Source organism: Pseudogymnoascus verrucosus (assembly GCF_001662655.1).
Source record: "Pseudogymnoascus verrucosus strain UAMH 10579 unplaced genomic scaffold scaffold_11, whole genome shotgun sequence".
Classification (NCBI taxonomy): domain Eukaryota; kingdom Fungi; phylum Ascomycota; class Leotiomycetes; order Thelebolales; family Thelebolaceae; genus Pseudogymnoascus; species Pseudogymnoascus verrucosus.
This window is the reverse complement of record NW_017263662.1, coordinates 500,615-525,828: the sequence shown is the minus strand read 5'-3', so window position 1 is coordinate 525,828 and position 25,214 is coordinate 500,615. Positions and strand designations below refer to the sequence as shown.

The 25,214-nt window shown below is 54.6% G+C and overlaps 9 protein-coding genes across 9 annotated transcripts; 4 read left to right on the top strand and 5 right to left on the bottom strand.

Moving 5' to 3' along the window:
* Nucleotides 1-8: 8 nt before the first annotated feature.
* On the bottom strand, nucleotides 9-2,731 carry VE01_03641 (uncharacterized protein). Its single transcript, XM_018273126.2, has 2 exons — nucleotides 1,983-2,731; nucleotides 9-1,922 (listed from the first exon to the last, which is right to left on the bottom strand). Exons 1-2 carry the CDS (start codon nucleotides 2,332-2,334, stop codon nucleotides 493-495), a joined length of 1,782 nt encoding a protein of 593 aa, XP_018132336.1. The 5' UTR covers nucleotides 2,335-2,731; the 3' UTR covers nucleotides 9-492.
* Nucleotides 2,732-5,316: 2,585 nt separating this feature from the next.
* On the top strand, nucleotides 5,317-6,808 carry VE01_03640 (uncharacterized protein; the record flags this gene model as incomplete). Its single annotated transcript, XM_018273125.2, has 1 exon — nucleotides 5,317-6,808. The coding sequence occupies exon 1, from the start codon at nucleotides 5,549-5,551 to the stop codon at nucleotides 6,806-6,808; it is 1,260 nt and encodes a 419-aa protein (XP_018132335.1). The 5' UTR covers nucleotides 5,317-5,548.
* Nucleotides 6,809-7,045: 237 nt separating this feature from the next.
* On the bottom strand, nucleotides 7,046-9,642 carry VE01_03639 (uncharacterized protein; the record flags this gene model as incomplete). Its single annotated transcript, XM_018273124.2, has 3 exons — nucleotides 8,299-9,642; nucleotides 7,634-8,243; nucleotides 7,046-7,557 (listed from the first exon to the last, which is right to left on the bottom strand). Exons 1-3 carry the CDS (start codon nucleotides 9,352-9,354, stop codon nucleotides 7,046-7,048), a joined length of 2,178 nt encoding a protein of 725 aa, XP_018132279.1. The 5' UTR covers nucleotides 9,355-9,642.
* Nucleotides 9,643-10,324: 682 nt separating this feature from the next.
* On the top strand, nucleotides 10,325-12,792 carry VE01_03638 (uncharacterized protein). The gene has a single exon (XM_018273123.2). The coding sequence runs from the start codon at nucleotides 10,597-10,599 to the stop codon at nucleotides 12,400-12,402; it is 1,806 nt and encodes a 601-aa protein (XP_018132280.1). The 5' UTR covers nucleotides 10,325-10,596; the 3' UTR covers nucleotides 12,403-12,792.
* Nucleotides 12,793-13,074: 282 nt separating this feature from the next.
* On the top strand, nucleotides 13,075-14,777 carry VE01_03637 (uncharacterized protein). The gene is made up of 5 exons (XM_018273122.2): nucleotides 13,075-13,377; nucleotides 13,437-13,648; nucleotides 13,717-13,874; nucleotides 13,938-14,319; nucleotides 14,390-14,777. The coding sequence occupies exons 1-5, from the start codon at nucleotides 13,182-13,184 to the stop codon at nucleotides 14,714-14,716; spliced, it is 1,275 nt and encodes a 424-aa protein (XP_018132281.1). The 5' UTR covers nucleotides 13,075-13,181; the 3' UTR covers nucleotides 14,717-14,777.
* Nucleotides 14,778-14,934: 157 nt separating this feature from the next.
* On the bottom strand, nucleotides 14,935-16,302 carry VE01_03636 (uncharacterized protein; the record flags this gene model as incomplete). The annotated part of the gene is made up of 4 exons (XM_018273121.1): nucleotides 14,935-15,203; nucleotides 15,264-15,481; nucleotides 15,567-15,994; nucleotides 16,078-16,302. 4 exons carry the CDS (start codon nucleotides 16,300-16,302, stop codon nucleotides 14,935-14,937), a joined length of 1,140 nt encoding a protein of 379 aa, XP_018132282.1.
* A 1,019-nt stretch (nucleotides 16,303-17,321) lies between these two features.
* PYK1 (Pyruvate kinase) lies at nucleotides 17,322-21,187 on the bottom strand. Its single transcript, XM_059463552.1, has 5 exons — nucleotides 21,062-21,187; nucleotides 20,172-20,994; nucleotides 19,303-19,856; nucleotides 18,113-19,228; nucleotides 17,322-17,621 (listed from the first exon to the last, which is right to left on the bottom strand). Exons 3-5 carry the CDS (start codon nucleotides 19,713-19,715, stop codon nucleotides 17,573-17,575), a joined length of 1,578 nt encoding a protein of 525 aa, XP_059319868.1. The 5' UTR covers nucleotides 19,716-19,856; nucleotides 20,172-20,994; nucleotides 21,062-21,187; the 3' UTR covers nucleotides 17,322-17,572.
* On the top strand, nucleotides 20,919-21,731 carry VE01_03634 (uncharacterized protein). Its single transcript, XM_059463551.1, has 4 exons — nucleotides 20,919-21,107; nucleotides 21,275-21,314; nucleotides 21,375-21,417; nucleotides 21,549-21,731. Exons 1-4 carry the CDS (start codon nucleotides 21,102-21,104, stop codon nucleotides 21,688-21,690), a joined length of 231 nt encoding a protein of 76 aa, XP_059319869.1. The 5' UTR covers nucleotides 20,919-21,101; the 3' UTR covers nucleotides 21,691-21,731.
* A 1,220-nt stretch (nucleotides 21,732-22,951) lies between these two features.
* On the bottom strand, nucleotides 22,952-25,173 carry VE01_03633 (uncharacterized protein). The gene is made up of 2 exons (XM_018273118.2): nucleotides 24,997-25,173; nucleotides 22,952-24,939 (listed from the first exon to the last, which is right to left on the bottom strand). The coding sequence occupies exons 1-2, from the start codon at nucleotides 25,002-25,004 to the stop codon at nucleotides 22,956-22,958; spliced, it is 1,992 nt and encodes a 663-aa protein (XP_018132285.1). The 5' UTR covers nucleotides 25,005-25,173; the 3' UTR covers nucleotides 22,952-22,955.
* Nucleotides 25,174-25,214: the final 41 nt, after the last annotated feature.

Sequence of the window (25,214 nt, the reverse complement as noted above, 5' to 3'; positions counted from 1 at the left end):
AGATGGCTGTCCGTGTTTGGTCCGAAACTTCTACGTAATGTGATAGGGTATATGTAACTTGCATCGAGACGCCATGAATGACTAGTCCTATACAGAATATATGCCGGATTACTCGAAGACCTATTCAAGCCGGCTGGCTAGCCACCGAACCGATCAAACAAGACGTCAAAGACACCAATAACTTTTTCTCCTTAATTACACGGAGCAATATAAATAAGACATAAGCCGCCAGCGCCACCACCTGCCTGTCTAGATCCAGACATCTCCCCCCTAAATCCCCATGTTGAATCATTCCCCAATAACCTCCCTATCCGCCATCTCGCAGCAAAAGCGCCAAACCGACCTCCTATATGAGATCAAATTGCCCTTCGCCAGAAATATTCTCCCCACACACCTCCTACCACCAACCCGCCTCAGCCACATCTATATGCCGACCCAAAGCTTAAACGTATAATAACCTCAGAGCCGCCCACGGCACTACTACACAGCAACTCAAGCGCTCGACTCCCTAACCCTCTCACTCTCCACCACTATCCCCGACGTCCCATGCTTCAAACACCTCCTCAGCACCCACTCCTCCCACACCGCCCTCTGCTTCGCCGTCACACGGGTTGTCGGCCCATCGATGCCCTCCTCCTCATCAAGCTCCTTCAGCGTGGGGCACGTACACAGGGATAACGGGATTGGCGTCGCGACGTGGGGCGGCGGCTCCGGGAAGTCGTTCTCGTCGCCGCTGACGTGACCGTTTGTGTCGGCCTCCTCGTTGTCGATGGAGGGAGGGGCGACGTGCTCGCTGCGCTGGCTTATGCTATCCCACATATCGTGGGTATCGTCTGTGCTGGGGAGCTCGGAGGAGTCGTGGACGCCGTTTTCTAGGTCGTATTCGGGCTCGATGTCGGTGGGTTCTATGTATTCTATGTATGGGGCGTCTAGGGTGCTGTCGACGTCTGTTGTGACCTCGTTGTTGTCTTCCTGCTCGCTGGCTTCGGCGGAGGCGTCCGAGCCGGAGGTTTGGTCGTAGTCCATATCCGCTTCGTCGAAATCGTCTTCGACATTGCTGTAAGTCGAGTCTCTATCTGTAACGTCGAATCCAGTCGGTGCTCTTAGGTCAAAGTTGGCTGCGTAATCTGCGTCCGAGAGACTCAACCACGTGAGTTTTGCTTCCTGTCTTAGGAATATGAGGACATCGCGCCAGCGGCTCCCGGGCTTCAAAAGTACGCCCCGAAGTCGCAATCCGCCTAGCATGTTCCGGTGTCGTCGGACAAGGCCGATAATCTCGACCGCATCGAGTCTCCATGACTCGAGCGAGATGACACGCAGTCTCGTGAGATTTTCATTTTGAAAAACCTCTGCAAGTGGAATCGACGCTGGTCTTCCCCTAGGAAATCCTATGTGCAGAGTCACGAGGTTCGTAGCACAAGTAAGAATCGATTCAATAACACCCGATAGCTGACCAAAGCTGGCCTGGAACTCATCCGGATCGACGAATCGCGCCAATATGCACTCGAGGCGAGACGATATGCTCTGCACCCGTGCGCTGGGGACGCTCTGGAGCGAGATAGCGGTCTGGGCGTCTATCATCGGAAACGAGAGCCGACTAGCAGGTGATTGGGAGGAGAGCAGGGCGCTGCCCAGCGTTTTCACGCCATGGAGGTAGGCTGCAGTGCGACTGGGTTGCAGCTCCGCTTCGAATACATTATGCTGCATAAAAGCGATGAAGCGGGTGTCGATTTGGCTCTGCAGGCTCAGCAGCGACACATGCTGCAGGGAAGTGAAAGCGGCGAAGGCGCCGTTCAGGGTCTCCCGGTCGATCTGGGACTCGACGATGCTGACCTGCTCCTTCGCCTGCGCGATGAGCTGGTCGGGGACTCTCTTGCCATTCGCGATGATCGCATCGCTGATGCGCTCAATGTGCGCCTGATCTGTAGGCCACGGTTAGCCGGCAACGCACAGCAGGAGACGAATGGTGCGCTACGCTATACCGTTGAAGAACAGCCTGGGCACCAGATACGTGAATTTCTTGACCGCCGTGGCGAGATGCGGGTAGCGGGCTATATTTCTCAGTCTATTGAGGCCCGCCTCGTTGAAGCGCGTGGCCAGGGTCTTAAACTGATGCTGCAATCCAACCTCGGAGAAGCGTCTGCAGGTGAAGCGGAAATTGCCAACCACCTCAGGCTCGCGCGGCAGCTGACTCTCGAATTTAAAGCTCACGACACTCATCCACGCGCGATGGTCAATATTGATGGGCCCGGGATCGGTGTCGACGGCACGAAGGATTACTAGGAGAACCTCGTCAGGAAGGTCTAGAATGCCAATCTGCCTCCGAGGAGCCATAACGTGGAATAAATTATGGATTTTGCCAAAGCTGGGGAAAATTCAATTTCAATACCAGGAGACCAGGTCATCTCAGACGGAGAGGCTTGGAAGCGGCCACTTATATCTCACGCCGCACACGAAGACCGAAGGGGGGGGGAGTATGAGTATGCGATATCCTGGTAACTGGTAACCAAGAATTGAGCGACAGGACCCTCGAAGGTCATACTTGCCGAGCTGCTAACTTTGCCAATCTAACTCTAGTGGCAACCCTCACCCTCGTGAGTGTGGCAGCACAGGGCACAGAGGATAGAACGAGTGCATGAGACGGCAGAAGGAACTTGAAGGCGTGTAAGGCGTGTGTGTCTGGTGTTTACCGTTCGTCCGTTTCGCAGCAGATCGTGTGGAGAAGGGGGGGGTAGAGGGTGGAGGGGGGAGGGGGGAAGGCGGAAGGGGGGTGGTGGTCGTGGTTGTTGCGAAGGGGCGAAGAGGGGTCGTTTGAATTTCTGATGCACAGTAGTAGTACGGCCGACACCAGGAGAACCACCCAAAAGTAATTTTTCTTCGAAAGTGCGAAAGTATGCAGAGCGCAGAGTGCAGATACTATCTCGTCATAGGCTAAGCTGGTATACTGTGCATGAAGCATACGTGTATTGGTCTTGGTGTAAGTGGTGTAGATGGCGATTCTGGCGAGTAAAGAGCGCTGAATGGACGAGACATGCGACGTCTTGCAGAAACCTCCAGCCGCTGAACAGCGTTTCTATCTTAGTCTCAACCACATTCTCGGGTCCGGGTAAGTCAGGTGATAAATGATGCCCAATTTAGTAAATTGAGAGGGGAGAGCTGTGTCGGACTGTGGGTGGGATTTGTTGTCTTTCAAAGCGTGTATTGGCCTGTTATTGCGAGGGGAAGATGTTAAGAGATGAGGATTCGCTGGGGTTGGGCCACGTTGAAGCGCATGCCGAAGAGTGTCCCCCAAAGTAGTAATGAGGCGTCGCTCAAGCGGAAAGTCTTCCGAGGGTGTTGTAGTGTGTGTACTATACTGAGGGATACTAATGGGATACTGTGTGTGGTCTGTATGTGGTCTGTATGTACTATATATGCACTCTCATGCTCATGTACGGATTATTATTGCACTATTCATAAGCAGGCGCATGCCGAAGGATGGCCGGCCTGGTCTAGTCTAGAGTGATGAGTTGCATCCTAGGGTTCTAGGGGATCCAAGGGGACCCAAGGGGATCAACAAGATGGAAAGGGAAAAAGAATGGTTGCGTAGAAACATGGAACATGGCAAGCAAGAGGCAGGGCAGGCGCAGGGGCTATAGAGTAGATTCTGTTTAAAGCACGCAATATTAAAACCGAGTTGAAATCGACACGATGCCGATGCCGTGTCTAACAAATGATGCATGTACTATACTATATACTATACTATCTATACTCTACAGCAATAGTACAGTGCGATACACTGCAATACAGTGCAATCCAGTTATAGTACCGTAGATCTTCAGCAGTGGAAGAAAATCAGGATGGTGGTGGTGGTGTCGAACGCACGTTGTGGCACCAACCAGCCACTAACCGACAGCTCCAAGCGCCCGCCAACGCCCAACGCAAGCGCCAGGAGCGAAGCTAGGGAGAAAGATCCTGCCTATCCTTCTAGACCAACGCCCAGTGGCTTGCATGGTTGGCGAATCTCATGTCTTCTTCTGCTGTCTAATTCTGGAGCGCGAGAAGGATTTGCATTCTAAATACTGGAAACCCGGCCGGCCTCTCCTTTGGCGCATGAAGCGCTCGTGAAGCAGCGCGTAGGCGTGAACTTGGGCGTAAATCTTCAACAGAGGTTGTGTTTGAAGAAGGAGATGCAGTAGCACTTGCCCTGTAGAACACACACTTCAGCGAATTGATCACACCGCTCGGCTGCAGCAGATGGTCGGGATATCCCAGTAAGGACTTTTGTGTGTGAGCTAGGTTACATGATCAAGTACTCTACATACTTCTACCAAGGCAGTAATGATTACTCTACTAAGGGGATACTAGGTACTGGATTATATGCACACCACCAGCAAGTAAAGTCGTCGCTTCGTCGCTTTCAACCACCTGCATCCAAATCTCATGCTTCAAAATGCATTCCAGCAATATAACCTTACCGCGCCAGGCATAGGGGCAAGCCACGTTCTGTGTCCAGCTCATCTCCATCTCCCCCGACCAGGTCCCAGGTCCCAATCCAACTCCATCCCCAAGCTCCCACCATAGAATTCGACCATACACTGACCATACACTGTCACCGTAGAGGGCCGACTCCATGTCCCCGGCTCGCGCCGCGCGCGGTTCGGGACGCAATCGGCGGCCAGTGCCTCGTATCCAGCCAATTCATTCCCACATTACTGTACTATGGTACTGTACTATGGTACTCTACTATGGTACTGTAGGTATGTTATGCATCCTTATCGTCTGTCCACTGCAGAATCTTAGGAAAGACACTGTGCGCCAGTGATCCTGTGCACCACCCACCCCACCAACCAGCCGGCGATCAGGAAAAGGGACATCTCGCAGCCCTGTCGTGCTGAAATGGACCCCACATGTCGCACAGATGGCCGGTGCTTACGATACTCACAAGACATGGGGGTTTTGGGCGAAAAAGGAAACACACATGCGGCTGACATGTGGCCGACGTCGCAGCTGATATGCATTAGAATGTCGTTTACGAAACCGTCGTATTATGTAGGCCAATGACTTTCTTATCACTACTATACGAAGGAGTAGGGCTGGTTAGTACTCGTGCCGCTCGAGAGTCTCAAGGAGGACTGTGAATACGTTAGGGTTGATACGACCAATTTAAGCTAATAGGGTTTGTATATTGAGTTATTTAGAATAGAGCCAAAGCGAGGAATTCTATTAACTTCAATTGCTAGTATTAATCCCTAGCCTAACCATAGGGTGTTCCTCTAGACCTTTAGGCCAAAACGACCACTGGCGGAGTGGTATATATCGTCTAAATCGATTTTGCGACGGAACCACTTTTCCCCGCACTCCGTCATCGCTTACTAATCAACATCTGCCCCTCCATTTCCAACCAATCAGAAGCTAAACCAAGCTACCGAACAGCCTCGGAGCATTACCATTCGGCCCCGCCTGGCTGGATTACCATATCCTAAACATATCTTGCCTTCCTTTTATCACTTTTTAAGACCAACCCAGCGGCATACAACCTCCCCACCAAACACCCCCCAAGAACACCATGTCCACCTCCTCCACCCCCTCCCTTCTCCTCCTCCCTCCCCCGCCACAATCACTAGACCGCGCCTCCTTAAAAGCCGCCTACCTCCCCGCCTTCACAGCCGCCCTAGCCGACCTAGCATCCGCCCGCGTGAGCCCAATCGCCGTGCTAGACATCGCCGTCCCATGGCCTGCACTGCGCGGACAAGCTGAGAAGCCGCGGTCTCATTTATTCAGAGAAAGTCAGCATTTACTGGCGGAGCTGTATAGTCTCATTTCCCTCGTCTGCGCGCAGAAGGGGATCGAGCTCGATGGACCGGGGGGGATTGATCCGCGGGTGTTGCTGGTGGAATATGACCCCTCTCAACCACCCCCCAGCTACCAGGGAAGCAGCAACTCCCCCGCCGCCGCCGCGGGAGGTCCGATAATAGACCTCCAAACCCTCGCTCTGACCCGTCGGAGCTGGAATCTCATCTTCAGCGTCGACGGCGAACAAGGCCAACAAGTCTTCCAACGCTACTCCACACTAGCAAACACCCACTCCCCCCCTCTCCGCGGGCACATCCGCACCGTCCCCGGCGAAACCACCGTTGTCGCCAAAACCGCCAGCTCATCACCTCCTCCCTACCCGTCGTCAAAAACCCACTCCGTCGTCGCGGTAGGGGGGACATTCGACCACCTCCACGCGGGGCACAAACTCCTCCTCACCGCTACGGCGTTGATGCTCCAACCCCCCGCCATCAGCACCTCTCAACCACCCCACCGCCGTCTAATAATCGGTGTAACAGGCGACGAGCTCCTCAAAAACAAGAAATACGCCGAGCAGCTCGAGAGCTGGAAACGGCGCGAGGAGGGTGTGATTAACTTCCTCCTCCCCATCCTCTCCTTCACCACCCTCCCCACCCCCGAAGATATAACACGCACCCACTTTGACACCCCCGTCGTCAACGGCCGCGGCGTCTCAACCCATCTCAAATCTGCGAATCTCACAATAGAATGTGTAGAGATCCAAGACCCCTTCGGTCCAACCATCACCGATGCCGTGGTCTCAGCACTCGTCGTGTCAGGGGAAACACGCGATGGCGGGAAGGCGGTGAATGATAAGAGGGAGGAGAAGGGGTGGGCGGCGCTGGAGGTGTTTGAGATTGATGTTTTGGATGCGGGGGAGGAGGATGAGGGGGGGAATGGTGGGGGGAGTAAGACGGAGGGGTTTGCGGCGAAGATAAGTAGTACGGCGATTAGGAGGAGGAGGGCTGAGGAGAGCGGGAAGGCTTCTTTGTGAGGGGGGTGGGTCACTGTGACGGGTATGGGGGTAGCATGGGTCACTGGGAGGAATTGTGGTGTGGGGGAACAGAATTTTGGTTTCGTGCATCCTCACCCACAATATATCCGTACGTACGTACGCCACACATTTCAATCCCAAAAATAAACGCCATGCTAGCTATGCTCCTCCATTCTATCTACCCCCCCAGCACCCCCCTCCCCCCTTTTCCCTTCCACCAGCACCAGCACCTAAAAATCAAAACCTAACCCCCCAAATCCCCCTCCCCCCACTAACCCCAAGCGTCTCACTCCCATCCTTCCCCAACGCGCTGTTGGGGGCCCAACTCAAATTCCCAACCTCATAATCACACCTCCAGCTCGCCGTCGGACTTCTGATATTCTCTCCTCCGCCGGCTCCCGCACCAGGCGCAACGCCATTAACCCCCCCCTGCTGCTGCTGTTGGGTCGGATTCGCATTAAGCAAATCCCACACCAAGACCAGACTATCATCCGCGCCACTGGCCAGCGTGCCGCGGCGCGAGGGACTCCACTCGATGCAGTTTATGGCCGCCGAGTGGCCGTGGAGCTCGAGGAGGGCTTGGCCGGGCTGTCGGACGTCGAGGATGCGGATTAGTTTTGAGTCTTGGGAGAAGGTGGCGAGGAGGTGGGTGTCGTGTGGGGAGGCGGCGAGGCGGAGGAGGGGGGGGGCGTAGGCCATGGTTTGTTGGGCGAGGGTGGGGGAGATTCGGCCGGATGGGGTGTTGTGGTCTGGTGGGTGTTAGTTGGGGGTTTATTGTTTATTCGAGTTAGGGGAGAAAGGGGGGAAGGGCGGAGGAGGTAATACCTTTATCGTCCTTGGCGGTTGGCTCGTAGATAATAGTACTGTGTTCCAGACTACGTAAATCGAACATGCGGACACTACCGTCGGCGCCACAGCTTACGAACACGTCAACGCTGTTGGCGCAGAAGCGGACATCGAAGACTTCTTTGTCGTGGGCGATTAGCTGCGTCTTGGCGGTCAGGGTGGGGATGTCCCAGATGGTGCAGGTGGTGTCGATGCTCGAGGTGATTATGAGGGATGGAGAGACGGTGTTCCAATCCAGGGATGTGAGGGGAGCTGTATGCTCTGGCGTCTTGGAGTTGGACAGCAGAGCTAGCGGGGTGAGCTTGCTGGGTGGCTGGGACTGTCCGTGGTTCGAAGAACGGGTTATGGAGTTGGAGTGGCTGGACATGGAGATGTCTGCTGGGAGAGACCATAGTCGGAGGTGGTCGCCCGATGTCGCGAGGAGATCCGTCGACTGCTTCTGGGAAGATGGCGGCTCCCATAGCAGGCGTGTGACGGGGTATGAATGGGTAGCCTCTGCGATTTTAGAGAATTCGAGGCCGTATTTGGGAGCGGATTGTGAGTATGGCTCCGGTGACGAAGGCTTGATCGACGTTTCGAGGATTTGTATCTACAAAGGAACGTCAGCACAAGAAGCAGAAGTAGACTCAAATACAGTAACTTACAAAGTTATGTCCATCCTCAAGGTAGCTTCCTACAGCAACCTTTCCAGCATCATTATTGTGCGACGGCCATTTACACCAATCGAACGCGTAAATCGCCCACGGCGCCAGGTAATTGCTATTCGTGGGCACCGCATTCGCGCCGTCATAAGAATACGGATTGGCGCCCGGCAGCACCGCATCTGACAGCGTCGAGTCCGCGCGGGGTCTGATATCTGCCAGCCCCAGCGGCGTATTCGAGACGTTCCTCTGTTGTCCCGGCGCGTACTTCAGCGAGCTGGGCGTCGAGAACTGCGAGAGCTCCGACCCACCGCCAGGCGTAGTCGTGTACGGCTGGTACGCCTGTCCATCGTAATTTGTCGACGGACTGGATCGCGAGTAGTTGTGCGAGAGGTTCTGGTTCGAGCGCAGCGGCGTCGCGAACGGATCGGCTGGCATCGTGGTCTGCAACGCTGGCACGGCGGGGGTGCTGTTCGAGGAGAGGGTCGGGGGCCTGCTGGCTCCTCCTCCGCTCTGGAGAGGACCGGGGAGGTTGCTCTGGTAGTGTGAGGTCTCGGGGGTGGCCTGCTCGAGGTTTATACGCGGTGCGCCTCCGGGACCGTAGTCGCGTGGTGAGAGGGGACCCTTCTGGGCAGCAGCAGCGGCGGAGTCGGCGTCGCCCATGTGCAGCTCGTCGGGGTGTCGCGCGTAGGCCTGCTGTCGGCGCGGCGTCTCGAAGTGTTGCTGCGCGTTGTTGGGAGCGGCAGGGTTCGACATCATGGGGTTCGGGGGACTGTGATTGGGAGGTTGGGCGGCGGGTTGGGCTGGTGCCGCATTGAAGGTGTGGGAGGAGGCTGTGGGGGAGGAGCGATAGGGACTGGCTGGTGGTGGAGCTGCAGGAGCTGTGGCTGTAGCCGCCGCAGTGGTCCGAGTACTGGCAGCAGCAGATGGCGTTCCCACGGAGCCTAGAACTTGCGCAGCTTGGAGTAGATTTGCTGTTATGCCGCCTGGAGCATTGTGTTGGGCTGAAGAAGAAGCAGTTGAAGAGCTGGACCTATGATGTCCACCGAACAAGGGCATTCTCGAGAAGGATCGGGGAGAGAGAGCACAGGTCGGGGAGGGGGAGGAGGGGACCGTGGAGGGGAGGGTGAATGGACGACCGTAGAGCGGCAGCGGCTATAACAGGGCGGTCGTAGTGTTCGGCGATGTGGATTTGCGATGGAGCTTAAGATTAGGGCGCTTTCTCCAGGTTACCGTTGCCCGAAATTAGCATGGGGATCTGGGATTTGGGATTTAGGATTTGTGAAATTGAAATCGGGATTTGTACGGTATGACACCAACATGCCCATGCTGAGTGGCTTATACGCATATATTTAAACTCACTCCTTGTTCCTCCAGGTGTGTCCCCGGTGATTGATTGCATAGTTGGTGGTGTAGGATGTTGGTGCCTGAGGAATAAACGAAACCCAAGAAACTCACTCATACTCTAACAAGTTGTCCCTTCTGAATCACAACAAGACAAGACAACATACTCTTCTCTTCTCCAATACTAATATATGCTATAGATTTGCTATAGATTGGAAGTATATAAGCATTAATTCAATCGTCTTCTAGCAGCTCAACTTTAACTTTTACCATGCTATACACAGCAAGAGAGAGCACTCCAGAGCCGTCGAATAACGTGACGATTGTCTAAGTTGAGTATCGTCTCTCTTTCCCTCATCCTTTCTCCTGATCCAGTCAACAGACTCTCAACTCGTTGAAAGAGCGGGAACAACGACTATTCTAATCCTCAAACATGGGAATTAAGCCAATTCCGGTGTATGAGACTGTGGGGTTCCGTGAAATCCGGTTGTTAGATCTGGAATCGCATCCAAGATCTTGATAGTGTGGGACCGAAGTGGCTACGGCGGTACTGGCGGGTCCCCGTTAAGAGTGATCAGCGCTGCGACTTGCTGGGACTTAGTGGTTGGAACACCGCGGGACACCCTACTATGATCACGAGACATGTGAAAGGCACGAACGGGAACGCCAACGCCAACAATGATGACTGTAAGATGATGGCAGCGCCCCGAGGATGCCTCTACTCTCTCAGTAGGTCATGGTAACTACATACATCGTCGTATATTTACCACTATATCCTCCCCATTTCATCTAGAGTGCTAGTTCTCATCTTATGTTGGCAACTCTCGTCCGAAGGCAAGACAGGAAACGCAAGGCACAAGCCACGAAGATGAATTTATAGCCCGACGACGAATATACCGACGCACTTGCAGATATAGCCACGACCACGACTGAACGCTCGCCCGCCCATGGGGCATTATGTTATCTCTCGTCGACACTCCTACACCCCACGCTTCCGCAGCAACATGGGTTGACTCCATCGCCGCCACACCCCAGACCGCCAACACCTCCCGCTCCCGACGCAGCCTCCCCCAGCTCGCCCAGCTCGCCAAAACCTCCAACACATACCTCACCTCGACCGTCCTCCACCTGCGGGATGGCCTCACCTCCAACCAGCGGCTGGCAGCCCAGCACAGAGCCGAAAACATCCACCTCGTAACCCAGCGGTTGCGCGACGCCACAAGGGTCGAAGAATGGAGGGCTGCGGCGCTGGAGCTGGATATACTGGAAGGCAACGAGGCGTGGAAGACGGATAATGAGACTTCGGAGTTTGACGCCCCGCTGATTCAGGCGCGGTTGGATCTCTTGAATGAGGCGCGGGCGAGTGGGGATGTGAGGCGAATGTTGTACCTTGTGCGGACGTCGCTGTCGCGCGGGTTGGGGGGGATGGGGAATGTGGAGTTATACCAGCATTCGCATGTGGGAACAAAGGATCTGATCGAGAGCTATATTGATGCGACGATCGAGACGATACAGAGGCTGGCTAGGACGGAAGACAAGGCGCTGCCACCGGGGCTGGATACTAAAGATCTAATGGAGCAAGTTGTGCTTGCGCGGCAGGCGTTTGGCAGGAGTGCGTTGCTGCTCAGTGGCGGGGCGACGCTCGGGATGTACCATATTGGCGTTCTCAAGGCGTTGTTTGAGGAGAAGCTGCTCCCGCGTATCATCTCTGGGGCATCGGCGGGCTCCATAGTCTGCTCGGTCCTGTGCACACGTACTGACGAAGAGATTCCCGACGTGCTGCGCGGATTTCCTCACGGGAACCTTGCCGTCTTCGAAGAGCATGACCGCGAAGAAGGCGCCTTGGAACATATCGCGCGCCTCCTCACCGACGGAGCCTGGATAGACATCAAGCACCTCACCAAAGTGATGCAAGAGCTCCTCGGCGACATGACCTTCCAGGAAGCCTACAATCGCACGCGCCGCATCCTCAACATCTGCGTCTCGCCCTCCTCGATCTACGAGCTCCCCCGCCTCCTAAACTACATCACCAGCCCTAACGTGCTCATCTGGTCCGCCGTCGCCGCCTCCTGCTCCGTCCCCTTCGTCTTCTCCTCCGCGCACATCCTCGCCAAGAATCCCGCCACCGGCGAGCACTCACCCTGGAACCCTACACCGCTGCGCTGGATCGATGGAAGCGTCGATAATGACCTCCCAATGACTAGCCTCGCGGAGATGTTTAATGTAAACCACTTCATCGTCTCGCAGGTCAACCCGCACATCGTGCCCTTCCTCTCCTCCTCCGCCCCCAGCCTCTCGCAACCCTCCGCATTCAAGCTTAACTCCCACCTCGCGCCCCTCCTCGCTCCTCTCACCCGCCTCGCCAAGTCAGAAGCCCTGCACCGTCTCCACGTCCTGGCGCAGCTGGGCGTGCTGCCGAATATCTGCAATAAGGCGCGCAACATGCTGTCTCAGAAGTACTCTGGCGATATCACCATCCTGCCGAGGGTGGAGTATCGTGATTTCGTGGCGATATTGAAAAATCCCACGCCGGGGTTTATGGTTAGGGCGTGTGAGGCGGGGGAGAGGGCCACGTGGCCGCTGCTGGGGAGGGTGAGGAATCATTGTAGTGTGGAGTTGGAGCTGGATCGGGCGGTGGCGGAGTTGAGGGCTAGGGCGGTGTTTGGGAGGGTGGAGGGGGAGGGGGGAGCGCATGGGCATGGGTATGGGGGGAGGAAAGGAGGGAGGCCGGTGGTGGATAGAACGTGTACTAGTGTTACGTGAGGGTTTAGATGATATATAGATTTTGTAGATAAAGACGTTTTGAACATTTTCCCAAGATTCCGAGGGCTCCGCGGATGCTTTGGGTTTCTATGTGGTGACCAGCTGTTAACTGAGCAGTCGTGTGTGCAGCTAGTCATACAGAATGTCAAATGTTCACCGAACAGAAGACCTATCACCGAGAACACATATCCGGCCATCAACGCTCTTCTTCTCCATTACGGAAATATGAGTACAGAACACTAACCGGGGCAATCGTCTATGTTCCCGCGACCAGACAATGAATGTCCACGTCGCTGGGGTTACTTGGTTACGCCTGGTTACAAGTCCCAGAACGGCATTATAGAATGCCAGAGAACACAAAGTTGGTAGGACAGAACAACAGAAATCCAGAAGAAAAAATCCTTTTCCCGCGGTTTTAACAGTCGGTCGTGCCTTCCTCATATATCAATAGTCCATCGTTCCTTCTTCTCATATACTGACAGTCCCCCGTGCCTTCCTCGTATACCAACAATCCATCGAGCCTTCCTCATACATCAACAGTCTATCGTTCTTTCCTTATATATCAACAGTCTATCGTTCCTTCTTTTATAGAAGGTTGCTGGCTTGCTCTTATCCTACTTATATCTCTTCTTCCCCCCGACCTTTTGAGAAAAACAACTCTTCACAATAAACAAAAAACATTCCCCCCATCATTATAACTTAGCTGTCGCTCTTTATTCAGTCGTTTCTGCTATTCCTGTTATCGAGTCCTGGTTCTCATTCTTTTGATATTCATTACAATGCATTCATTACTACCCTCTGTTTATCTTCTCCTCGCAGCAGCTGCTGTTGCCACATGCCGACAATGGGAGGACTGCAAAGCCCGTATGGACGGCCACTTGCCATACTATACCCCTCCGACCTTTACATTCTCTGGTAGAGTCCGTCGATACTATGTTGCCGCTGAAGTTGAGCCATGGGATTACGCTCCGACAGGTATGGCACCCTGGATGAGTTTCCATATGCAACCCAAATTCTAACTCTCTGCTCCGTAGGCTGGGACAACTGGCTTGGTGTACCAATGAATGAGTCCTTCCGTGCCCAGACATACGGATACATCGCCTCGGACACGAGCATCGGGACCAAGTTCGACAAGGCGCAATATAAGGGATACACGGATGCCTCGTTCAGGGAACGTTCCAAGCAGCCCGAATGGCTTGGTCTTCAGGGACCTATCATCCGTGCTGAGGTTGGTGATATGATCGAGGTAAGTTCTCTGACGTTGGGAGTGTTGTGTTGCTTCGGTTGATGCGGAAATGTGCTGACACGCTGAAGATCATGTTTGTGAATAAGGTGGATCATTTCTTCTCCAGCATGCATTCGATGGGGTTGTACTACACCAAGGAGTCGGAGGGAAGTGTTTATTATAATGGGACCGAAGCTGTCACCATCGGGAATGCTGTCCCCCCTGGAGAATGCTTCGTCTACAAATGGTGGCTCTACCCCTATTTCCAACAACTCCTGACTTCAGATGATGATGTACTAACACCCACCAGGCTCGTCCCGTCAGGCTCAGCTCCCAACCCTGGCCACGACAGCCGTATATTCTCCTATCACCCCTACGTCAGTATGTACCAAGACACAGACGCTGGCTCATACGGTCCGGTGATCATCTACAACCCAGGGCGAATGGAGGTCGTGATGAAGGGTAACCGCGAATTCGTGCTCGTCTACTCGGACAACCAGGAGTCGAATTCCTTCCTCGCTCTGCACAATGTCCAGAAGTACCTCCCTGGCATGGCATCCCAGGTCGCCAACTTGTCATTTCAGTATCCAACGGTGACCCAAGGTGTTGGGAATTATAGTATTTGGTACCCGCAGTTCATCAACACGCCCAAGACTAATGTTACTACCACCATGGCACCGAATTTCTTCCCGGTAACAGCCCCCTTTCCCTTTTTGCATCACACCTCCAACCACTCGAACAAGCCAACTAACACATCCACAGATCAACGGCTACATTTACGCCAACAACCCCGCCTTCTCCATGTGCGTCAACGACCCCATCATCTGGTACCTCTACGACATGGGCTTCGACACGCACGTCTTCCACATGCACGGGGAGAACACGGTCGACGCCGTGACCGGCGCCACGTCCGCCACAGTCGTGCTCAACCCGGGCCAGATGACGTCTGTGCTGATGACGGCGTTGAATCCGGGGTGGTGGCAGCTTATCTGCCATTTCACGACGCATCTGAGTAAGGGCATGGAGGCGAATTATATTGTGTATGGTGGGCCGTATGGGGATTGTCCTTTGAGGCCTTTGGAGAAGTAGTTGGCTTGGCCGTGTCGCCTATGGCCTGGCGTAGGTTGTTTGCTTGTCTTTTGGGTTTCGGTAGGTTAGCTGTTGTATTGGAGTTTTGGTGTTTAGTACTCGCAGTTTATTGATACGCCTAATACTGATGTTTTATGGGAACACACAAGACTCTAACCAAGCTGCTTTGCCTTGTTGATATTCAACCCCTTTAATCTATCAGGTATGTAACCCCTACGCTACCACAACTTAAACCCTCCTGGGACTTGTTTCTGGAAAACCCCCTTTGGATCATACTCCCTACTCACCCCCCTCAAAAACTTCAGATTCTCCTCCCCATATGACTCTAGTGGAGTCTGATTCGCTGCTGCGTAATTGAGATACTGGAACTTCAATAACAACCCCTTTTCCTCTGCAGATGACTCTAGTAAGGACATTACATGGCGTGTAGCGTCTTGCACTGCCTTTGTTGACGCGGTATCTGCCCAGCTGGCTGAGAGGAGGAGGACTGTGAATGTGAGATTTAGCATGGATCTTTGGAGTTATTGGATGTGGTCGATAAACTTACTGAACCCCTTATCCTCTGGCCCGAGACCGAGGACGTTTCCTTGGCTGCTACTGCTCCGAGATAAGGGAACCATGGCAGCGACGAGGGGTTCGAAAGTCAACAGCCATGTTATCCCCCCATTAGCGTCAAAGGAGGTGAAGAACTCATTCGCTATATGATAGAACTCGAGCATGAGTGTTAGGGAGGGCTTGAATGTCGCGGTGGCCATGATTTGGTTTCTGTGCACTTGTTAGTCTGGGGTTCTCATCTCATGTTGGATAGTTGGATATTTGGATCTGGTGGGTGGGTGGTATGGTGGCTCACGAGGGTGCGGTTTGGGATTCATCTGCTAGAGCTGCTAGGGTGGTTATGGATAGGGATGTTTTGTTCGTGGTGCTGGGGATGGAGAGGAGGTCCTTGAACACGGCTGGTTGGGCGATGGGCGCGGTGTAGGCTACTATGTTGATTATCTCCCACCCCTTCGTGCTGGAGGTATACACCAAACTCGTCACGAGAGAAGCATAGACATCGAATTCAGCGGCGTCGGCGATATCAGTGAATGCTTTTAACACCGCCCCGCGCTGCGCGATATCATTGAACACCAGCGATGAAGCGATGTCACCCTGGGGAAAGGTGGAGAGATCAACCCGCGTTACGATGCCGAAGTTGTTAGCGCCCCCCTTAAGAGCACGGAAGAGGGAGGGGTGGGAGGTGAGGTTTGCGTTTGTGAGGGTGCCGTTTCCTAGGACGATCTAGGGGTTTCTCGCATTAGGATATTTCGTGGCCTTTGGAAGGAAAGGGGGGTTGGGGGGGAGGGGAAGATGGACGAACTGACCTCGAAATTCACGACGTTATCACACGCCCACCCCACTCTAGGGGAGAAATGCGCGATCCCACCACCGAGAAGAAGACCGCCTACGCCGACGTCGCCGTTCCGTCCACCTGCTACGGCAACACCCAGGGGGTCGAGGAATTGATACACGCTTAACCACTTCGCTCCTGCTCCCACCTTCACAACCGATCGCTCCTCATTGACTTCAATACTTGACAAGCCGGACATATCGATCGTCACCCCCCCCTCACCGATGGACGAGAATCCCGCGGCGGGGTTGTGACCTCCCCCCTTGATAGCGAAACGACATGAGGGGTGGAGAGAGAGGAAGGAGAGAGCGGTTGAGATATCATCGGCGGTGGTGGGGAGGAGGATGCAGGAGGGTGTGAGGAGGGAGGAGGTGAGGGACCAGTAGGTGGAGGTTGTGTGGTTGTAGGGGGCGGAGGGGGGGAAGGAGAGGAGGGTGGGGAGGGAGGAGTGGAGGAGTTGGCACGGGGGGGTTGTTAGTCTTGGAGCTGTTGGTTTGGACTTGGGGGGGGAGGGAAGGGGGGCTTTACGCAGTTGGTTGTGGTGGTGGTGCTGGAGGTGGGTGTTACTGCTCCCAGCGCGGCGAGGAGAAGGGTGGTGGTTGTTGTCTTCATCGTGAATGTCCACCGTCGGATTTTGAGAATTATATATAACAACAACCCCGAATTTCAGAATCGAGCTCGCGACACAATACCCCCCCTCCACCTCCCCCGCCATCGGGATATCCAGCCATATATTTATACCCCCAGCTTACCCCACACACAACCTCCCACGTCGTCTCTCGTTAATGGCGCTATTCAGAAGCTAGCTGCTCCTACTGTATTGTCAAGGATTCTTAGTGTTAAGCATTCGGACCGTTGGGCGTCACCCCTGCCAAGCCCCGGCCATTCTGCATATCATACCTCGTTACGACTCCGACGACCCCGACGACTCCGATGGTACCGCGATTCCACGCTAGGGAAGTACAAGCTTTTCGAAGAGTTGCCTGTCCGCCGCCACGCATTTTTCGCGGGAGGGGGAGGCGGAGGTGAGTTTGTGGGAGAGGTGAGGGGAGGGGAGGGGGTGAGGTAGATCCGGTTCGGAGGCGCCGGTGATAATCGTCGCCGCGTGTCGCCGCAGCGCATCGAGGCCGTTGATTTATTTCCCCGACTCTCTCTCGTTCGTAGCTGGTGGCTTATAGGTAAATAGACAAACGCATTGTAGGGATAAAGAGGGTGAAGTTGAAAGTAAAGAAGAAGTCTATTATCCCCCACGCTATCCTATGCACCGCGCTCACTCTAATCCACCCTACATTCATCATCTATCCATATCCATCCCATAATCCCCTCGCGCGACCCGACCTATCAGGTCCCCCCACCCGCGGCGTACCCACGGCTTGGTCTTTCTTATTCATTTTATATCCCCATCCCATCCCATCCCATCCCATATCATTTTCTCATTTTTCTTAAAAAGCGCGCGCGGCGGCGTAAATCTAGTTCTGTGCAAGACCGAGGCTCTCGCTTGCCTGGATGACGCGGAGGCTGTATTGCGAAAAGGTAATTAGTGACTGTTTCCAAGAAAAAAAATTCAAAATCTAAAAAATGTGTGTGTGCTTTTATCGATCTCTGCCTCTTGGTGATCGAAAAGAAAAGAAATTGTGTTCTCCGGCCGGTGTCTCGTGCTCAAGTCGTATCCAATCGGTCCACCGATAGATCTGTAGATGGACTATAGACCGAACAAACGATCTACTTCCTCCTCTGCTTCGGCGAAGAAGCAACGGACACCCTGGCACCGCTAGCGGGCGGACCCCCCAGCTGCGCCTCCGACACCCCGCGCGAGCGCTTGGGGAGCTTAGCAAGCTTGACGACTTCATCGTCGACGGTGAGAGCTCTGATGCTATTGTGATGGGACGCAGTTTTAGAGACATAGATCCGAGTTTTTTGGCGGGGGGTTAATTGCAGGGAGGGGGGGCAGTGGTGAAGAAGAGGGGAGGAGGTGATTTTGGGAGAAATAGGAAATGAAAGAGGCTTACGTGTTAGTGTGACCCATACCACCCTTCCATCCCTGAACGACGACGACGCTCTCGCCCTCGGTGAGAACGCCCAGCTTGAAAGCCTCGGCGATACCCCACTTGATGCGGCGATCGACGTCCTCTTGCCAGTTGACCTTTGAGAAATCGGGCTTCTCCTCGTTGAAAAGGAAGGGGTAGACACCACGGTACAGATGACCGAAGCGGCTGGCCGACGCGTTGCGGGTGACCATGAAGATGGGGCAGACGGGGCGGTACTTGGAGAGGTACCTCGCGGAGTCACCGGAGGTGGAGAGGACGAGGATGGCGCCGGCGTTGATGTCGAGGGAGGTGCGGACAGCGGCCATGGCGACGGACTCGACGACGGCGGTAGGGCGCACGGCGAGGTTGCACATCTCCTCGAAGTGGGCGATGTATGCGATTGTGTTCTCGGCCTTGAGGCAGGTCTCGTGCATCTCGGTGACGGCGGCGACGGGGTAGGAGCCCTTGGCCGTCTCGCCGGAGAGCATGACGCAGTCTGCGCCGTCGGTGACGGCGTTGCCGACGTCGGAGATCTCGGCGCGCGTGGGGCGCGGGTTGTAGATCATGGACTCGAGCATCTGGGTTGCGCAGATGACGGGCTTACCGGCCATGTTGCACATTGCGATCATCTTCTTCTGGGCGGCGAAGACCTCGGCGGCGGGGATCTCGATACCCAGGTCACCGCGGGCGACCATGACGCCGTCGGTCTCCTTGAGGATCTCGGCGAAGTTGTTGAGGCCCTGGCGGTTCTCGATCTTGGCGATGATCTGGATGTGCTTTCCGTCCTCGCCGAGGACCTCGCGGATGGCGGTGATGTCCTCGCCGCGGCGGATGAAGGAGGCGAAGACCATGTCGACGTTGTTCTTGACGCCGAAGCGGAGGTCGGCCTTGTCCTTGTCGGAGAGGGCGGGGAGGTCGACGTCGGTGTTGGGCAGGTTGACGCCCTTCTTGGAGGAGATCTTGCCGTTGTTGCGGGCGCGCGCGCGGATGGTCTTGTCATCGATGATCTCGAGGACGTCGAAGGCGAGCACGCCGTCATCGACGTAGATGATGCGGCCGGGCGCGATCACCTTGGTGATGTTCTTGTAGTCGACGTACCTGGGTGTGGGTGTTAGTTGGTGGAACTGGGAGTGGTTGGAGAAAGAAGATAAAAAAATATAAGGCCAGCTTACATGTTCGTGGTATCAGAGGCGGCGGCATATTTGTCGTCGGTGGTGATGTTGATCTCATCACCCGCGGAGATGGGCAGATCCGCATCACCGATTGTGTTTCCTGTGCGGATCTCCGGTCCCTTGGTATCGAGAGCAATGGCAATGGGACGACCGGGTTGGACCTTCTCAGCCTCGCGGGCGTTGTCGATGACGGACTGGTGGTACTCGTATGAGCCGTGGGAGAAGTTCATGCGGACGACATTGAGGCCGGCCTTGCGGAGCTTGTTGATGGCATCGACGGAGTTGGTCTTGGGACCGATGGTGCAGATGATGGAGGTGCGGCGGTAGTTCTTGGTGGGCTTGAACTCGGTGTCGAGGCCGCTCAGCCAGGCGATCTTGGTGTGGTTGGAGAGGTGCTCCAAAGCCGTGGCCATTGTGAAGGATTTGAGGGGAGGGGTAGGTAAGTGGGGGGGAGAAGTTTATTCGAGTTTGGATGAGGGTTTTTGGTTTGGAGAGGAGAGGAGAGAAGACGAAGGTCGGAGCGGTTGGAGATGTATTTGACCTTTGATTGACAGCTGTAGAGAGAAAAAAAGAAGATTATATCAGCCTTGATCAAAGAAGTTAAATGGGATAAATGTGCTTTAGGTGGTTGGTTCGTAGTATTCTCCGATTCTGCTCGTTTGTTGGTGGGGCAGTGGGTGAAGCGTTGAGATTCGCCGATAAGCTAGGCTGCCCGCCCCGACCCCCCCAACCCCCAATTGCATGCTGTCATGTATCAAGCCAAGGCGCCGAATATGATGCGCATTGAGGGGGGGTTGGAGGTTGTTTTGAGGGGTAGATAGATATAGGAATATAGGAAATAAAGAAGTGGAAAAGAAGCAAATACTCACAAGGGAAGATATGACGATAGACCTTTTTTTGTGGTGTTCTGGTGCGATAGTTGTAGTTGTTGTATAGAGAGAGAAGATAGAGAAAGAGAGGGGCGAAGAAAGTTGACGCTGACGTTGACGATGGAAGTTGTCTCCCAGAAGGCGGTGGGCAATTCCTGGTAGGCAATTAATTCGTAGGTGGGCAATTCGCTCTAACGTAACAAAAATTTGACGGCGCAACTTTCAGTCAGAATCTCCAAATCTCTGACAGCACAGCACAGCATAGCTCTCTCCCAACCCCAGCCAAAACCACCTAAAACCACCCCAAAAAACCACTCAAAACCACCCAAAATCCAACACTAAAATCACCACAAACACCGGAACGTGTCAAGCTGATTGGCCGCGAAATCGGATGTTCAATCGGGCCGTGCGGCCGTTTTAACCATTGAGGTCTTCCGTAATCGCACAGTGTTGGTGTACGGTGGGTGAGTGTTGCTAGGAGTGCTGTTTTGTGTTTGTCGTGTTTGCCCCGTTTGTCGTGTTTGTCGTGTTTGTCGTGTTTGTCGTGTTTTGTTCATTTTTCGAGTTTGTCGTGTTTGCCCGAGTTGTCAGTTCCATCCCCACGTGATATCCCCATTTCTCGCACGTGCCTTCTCCGGTCGCCCACAACAACCACAAGCTCAACTCCGGCATCCCACAACACCCTCATGTGCTAGTCCGTCGTCACCCATCCATCCATCGCTTCGTCACATTCCCCGTCCGTCGTCACCCACTTGACACATTTGCCCGCCCATAGCAACAACGCACCGAGCCGATCAACACCCACCACCTAAACAAGCCTCATCTACACCACCCCACGCACACCGATCAGCCTCATATATATCCTCACCGGGTATTCGAGATTCACATACCTTTTCTCTTTTATATCGCTAAACAAAACCCAGCGCAATCATGGTCGTGAGTCCCATCCTCTCTCTCCCATCCACCCCGGTCACACCCGCCAGCTGTGGTGTCGTTTGTCCACCACGCACGAGACCTGCACTGTCTGTTGCTGCTGCTGTTGCTGCTGTCCTAATCAACGCTTTCAGTTCCTCAACCTGCTAACTTTTGGTCTGTGGGGGAAGTTTGGGAGGTTAACTCACTATGCTTTTGATGCTGTGCTCAGTAAGTTATTTCCCGGTGCCTCAGATGTACCTGGCGCGGATACTAACCTTGTCGTCACAGTCTCAACTATCCTCGCGGGAATGAAGAGGTCGACGGGTTTGACGTGAGTCTTTCCATACCCCCTCCCTGCCACCTTCCACACACCACACAACTTCCTCCCCCCCTCCCCTCTTCTCTCTCTCGACACAACTCCCAACAAGACCACAGGACTAACAACGCCCATCTGGGCCCCAGCCCCAGTTTCAACACCGATAAGATAACCGACAACAAAGACGTCAAGAAATGGATCGACACCTACCTCGACGTCGGGGAATGGGTCATGGATAAGTCCGTCACCATCGCCGCGGCGAGCGGGTGGTTTAAGCATGTGAGATAGGTGGTTTGGGGGGTTGATTTTGAGGAGATGATGGATTGGGGGGGGGAGGGATGGTGGAGGAGGAGGTGATGGGAGGGTATACCAAATGCATGAAAGAAAGAGGAGAGGGAGGGAAGGGAGAGGAGAATGATTGAAAGACTGAAGTGATGTTGGATTAACCCTCGGGGAAGGAAAGAAAGAGGATGACCTACCACCGACTTGGTAGTTGTTGGGGGAATTGTACATACCATACCATATCGATCGATCGAGAGGAGAGGGAGAGAGGAACTTCACTCCGTCTTTTTGCGCAGGGGAACAACTGGACAACTGGCGGCGTTCTGGGGATTTCCAAATGCAAAGCAAGCAAGCATGCAAGCATGCGTCTGTCTGCACAACCCACGTCTTTTCTTGTGGCATTGCGTGTGTCCGTTCGTGTGAAGATTCAGTCCCGCCTGTTCACCTACCTATCCATCCATCCGTGCGTGCGACTTATCACATCCCATCCCCCACCGCTCCAAAGCACACAAACCCCATCGTCGAGACAATATGCAATATGCAATACCAATACCAAGACAAAATAGCCCAGTAGTCAAGCTCAGCATATGCACAGCAAAAAAAATGCACACGAAAAACACCACCCATCTTCGTGCATGTAGAAGCACACACACTTACACTTTCCCCCGAGAATCCAGGAACCGAGGCCCGTGACTTTCATAAGGAAAGCCCGTTGTGTGGGGAATCGACGGGTGCTTTTCGCCCGAGGATACCCGATACTTTTTTGTTGTGGCTGTGGGGGTTGCCTTTTTGGTGTTAGTGGGGAGTTGGGGGGTGAGGGTGTGTCACGTGATGTATAGTTATACTGCCTGGGACAAGGAGGAGGATGAGTGGGATTTGGGAGGTGATTATGTGATGACTATGGGATGGAGAACTGTTATAGGAATGTTTTAGTTGGATACGGTGAATGCTGAAGTGTGGTGTTTGATAGGAGCAGGGTGGGAGTTGATGAGGGGTCTCGGTGTAGATGAGCGATGTGAGAATGAATATTATAACCCCTTGCTTCCTCCCTCCCACGGACTTAATCTATAGCTACAACACCAAATAACCTCATACAATTTCAAACGCACGCTCCGTACGTCATGGGTATAAGCAAGCAAGCATCAAGCAACGCCTCTGTCCCCCCCTCCCTCCCCGCCTTCCTTCCTTTCCCCAAAATACCATCCCCCAAACTAATACCATAGAATACACCCCCAACCCTCCAACCCCCCAACACCATGCCTCAAACCCCCCTACTTCTCCTCAGGAGAAACCAATAAATCATCTCCCGGTCCCTCATCATCATCCTCGTCCTCCGCATCTCTATACCCCTCCGTTGGCAGCTCAGTCAATAAATCCTCTCCCGGCCCTTCGTCATCCTCCTCCTCATCATTATCCCTATATCTCTCCTTCCCAGGCTTCGTCACAATTTCACTCCCACCCCCACCACCACCAAACGCAGGACTCCTGATCGTCGGTGTCCCGCCCGACAACTTCAACCCCTCAAGCTCGATATTGAAATCTGGGTCTCCATCTGCCTCCGGGCTCGTGCTGCGGGGACGGGGGTAAGTGGGGCTCGGACTTGGTGTTGGGCTGAGAGATCGGGGAGGGTGCTGAGATGTGGTTAAGTCGTCGGGGGAGTAGGTGGCGGGGTGAGATGCGTTGTTGAGATCGTCGTCCGGTAAGGGGTTGGGAGTGTCAAGGGCGCTTCCCCAGATATCCGTGCCTTCGCTGCCCATGCTGGAGTTGAAATTCTCGACTCTCTTCCCCTTCCCCTTCACATCCTCATCCCCCCTCCCCGGACCTTGGTGAGGTGAAGTACTCATCCCCCTCTCCACCCCAGCAACCACACCCCCCCCAACAACCCCCCTCAAAACCCCCTCTCCCTCCCTCCAAGCCTCCAACTCCGCCCCAACAGCACAAACCAACAACGTCCACCCTTCCCTCTCCACCACCCCCGCGAACCCCTCAATCTCTCCCCCCACCCTCCCCATTTTTTCCAGCACCTCCTCCGCTCCCCCAGCACCTCCTTTCATCCACACCCTCAGCTCTTTTTCAAACATCAATACCCGCTCTAACACACTCTCCCAAACCCCCGCGCCTTTCTCTACGGCGTCGCCTTCTCGCTCTACGGATTCCATCTGCGCTCTGACTTCCGCCATAACAGCGCGGATAGCATCGATCGCCCCCCCCAACGTCCTTCGTCCAGGGGGTAAGGAGAGAAAAGCATCCATCTCCCCCCCCTCCCCCGCCACTTCGCCATCCAGTCCCAGCGCCTCTGTCGGCCTCCTCAGCCACGCAGAGATTTCACTTTCAACTTCGCGCTTCGCGCCAACCCAGCTACTAGCCTGCGCCTCGTGCCTACTTCTCTGCTCGAGCAGCGCGCGCGAGAGGAGCCGGCGGTGGGTGCGGAGGGTGTGTAACCTCGCTTCGAGATTGTTAATCTCGCGGTCGAGGGCGGGTATGTCATTAGGCAGCAGGGAGCGGTCGTTGGAAGGGGGGAGGGAGTGGTTGCGGTGCGGAGAAGTTGCGGAGGGGGCGGAGATGGAGGGGGGAGGGGAGAGGGCGTGGATCTTTGAGTCTAGGTCCGCGAGTTTACGCTGCCAGTGCGTGAGTTGCGTGAGGGTCGCTTGGAGGGTCGTGTGTGTGCTGAGGAGGATGGAGTGTTTCGTTTGTGAGAGCTCGAGAAGGCTGTGTAGAGCGCGTAAGATGCCGAGACGTGCTGTATGCAGGGTCCGCGGGGTGGCTGCTTGCTTGGACGGGGATTTAGAGGTCCTCCCGCCGCCGCCGGTGTTGCCATTTTGCGATTTCGGTGATGCGCGCACACGTAATAGAGCGGCGGACTGAGCATCGAGAAGTTCCTGTATCTCCGCCTGTAGCGCCCGTTCCCTCCGTATCAAAGGCGCGATATTCCTCCCGCTAAGTCGTGGTGTGAGCGTCTGTGTCGAGGATACAGAGGACGTCAAGTTTATAGCTGGTAGCAGGACGCTCGCTGTTATCGGCGGGGGTATGGAGAGCTGGACGTGTTTGTTCTGTGAGCGGGAGCGGTCGGATCGAGGGGCTGAGGAGTAGGCGGGGAAGCGCGATTCCCCAGTGGAGGAAAGGGAGCGGTCGCGTGAGGAGGGGTGGTCAGAGTAGGGGCGTGGGAGGAGGTCGTTTAGCTCGTGGGAGGAGGGGGAGGAGAGGGCGTTGGATGAGCTGCCTCGAGAGGCGTCGGACTGGCGGCGGAAGAAGGATCTGGAGTGGAGTTAGATGTGTTGCAGCTGGCGGTTTGGAGGTTGGGGGGGGAGGTACTTGTCCATGGTCTCGTGTTAGAGGGTATATAGCCCGCAAGCTCTTTAAACTGTCGCTGTTTATATCGGAGGTATAGCAGTGTTTCAAACCATCCCATTTATTGACGCAGGAGAATTACGAGACCTGCAGCTGGACGAAAGGCAGTGTTGAACTTGGATGGCTGCCTGCGGTGGTGAGGGTTGACAGCTGAGGTTGTGCGGCAGCTGCCGCTAAACTTA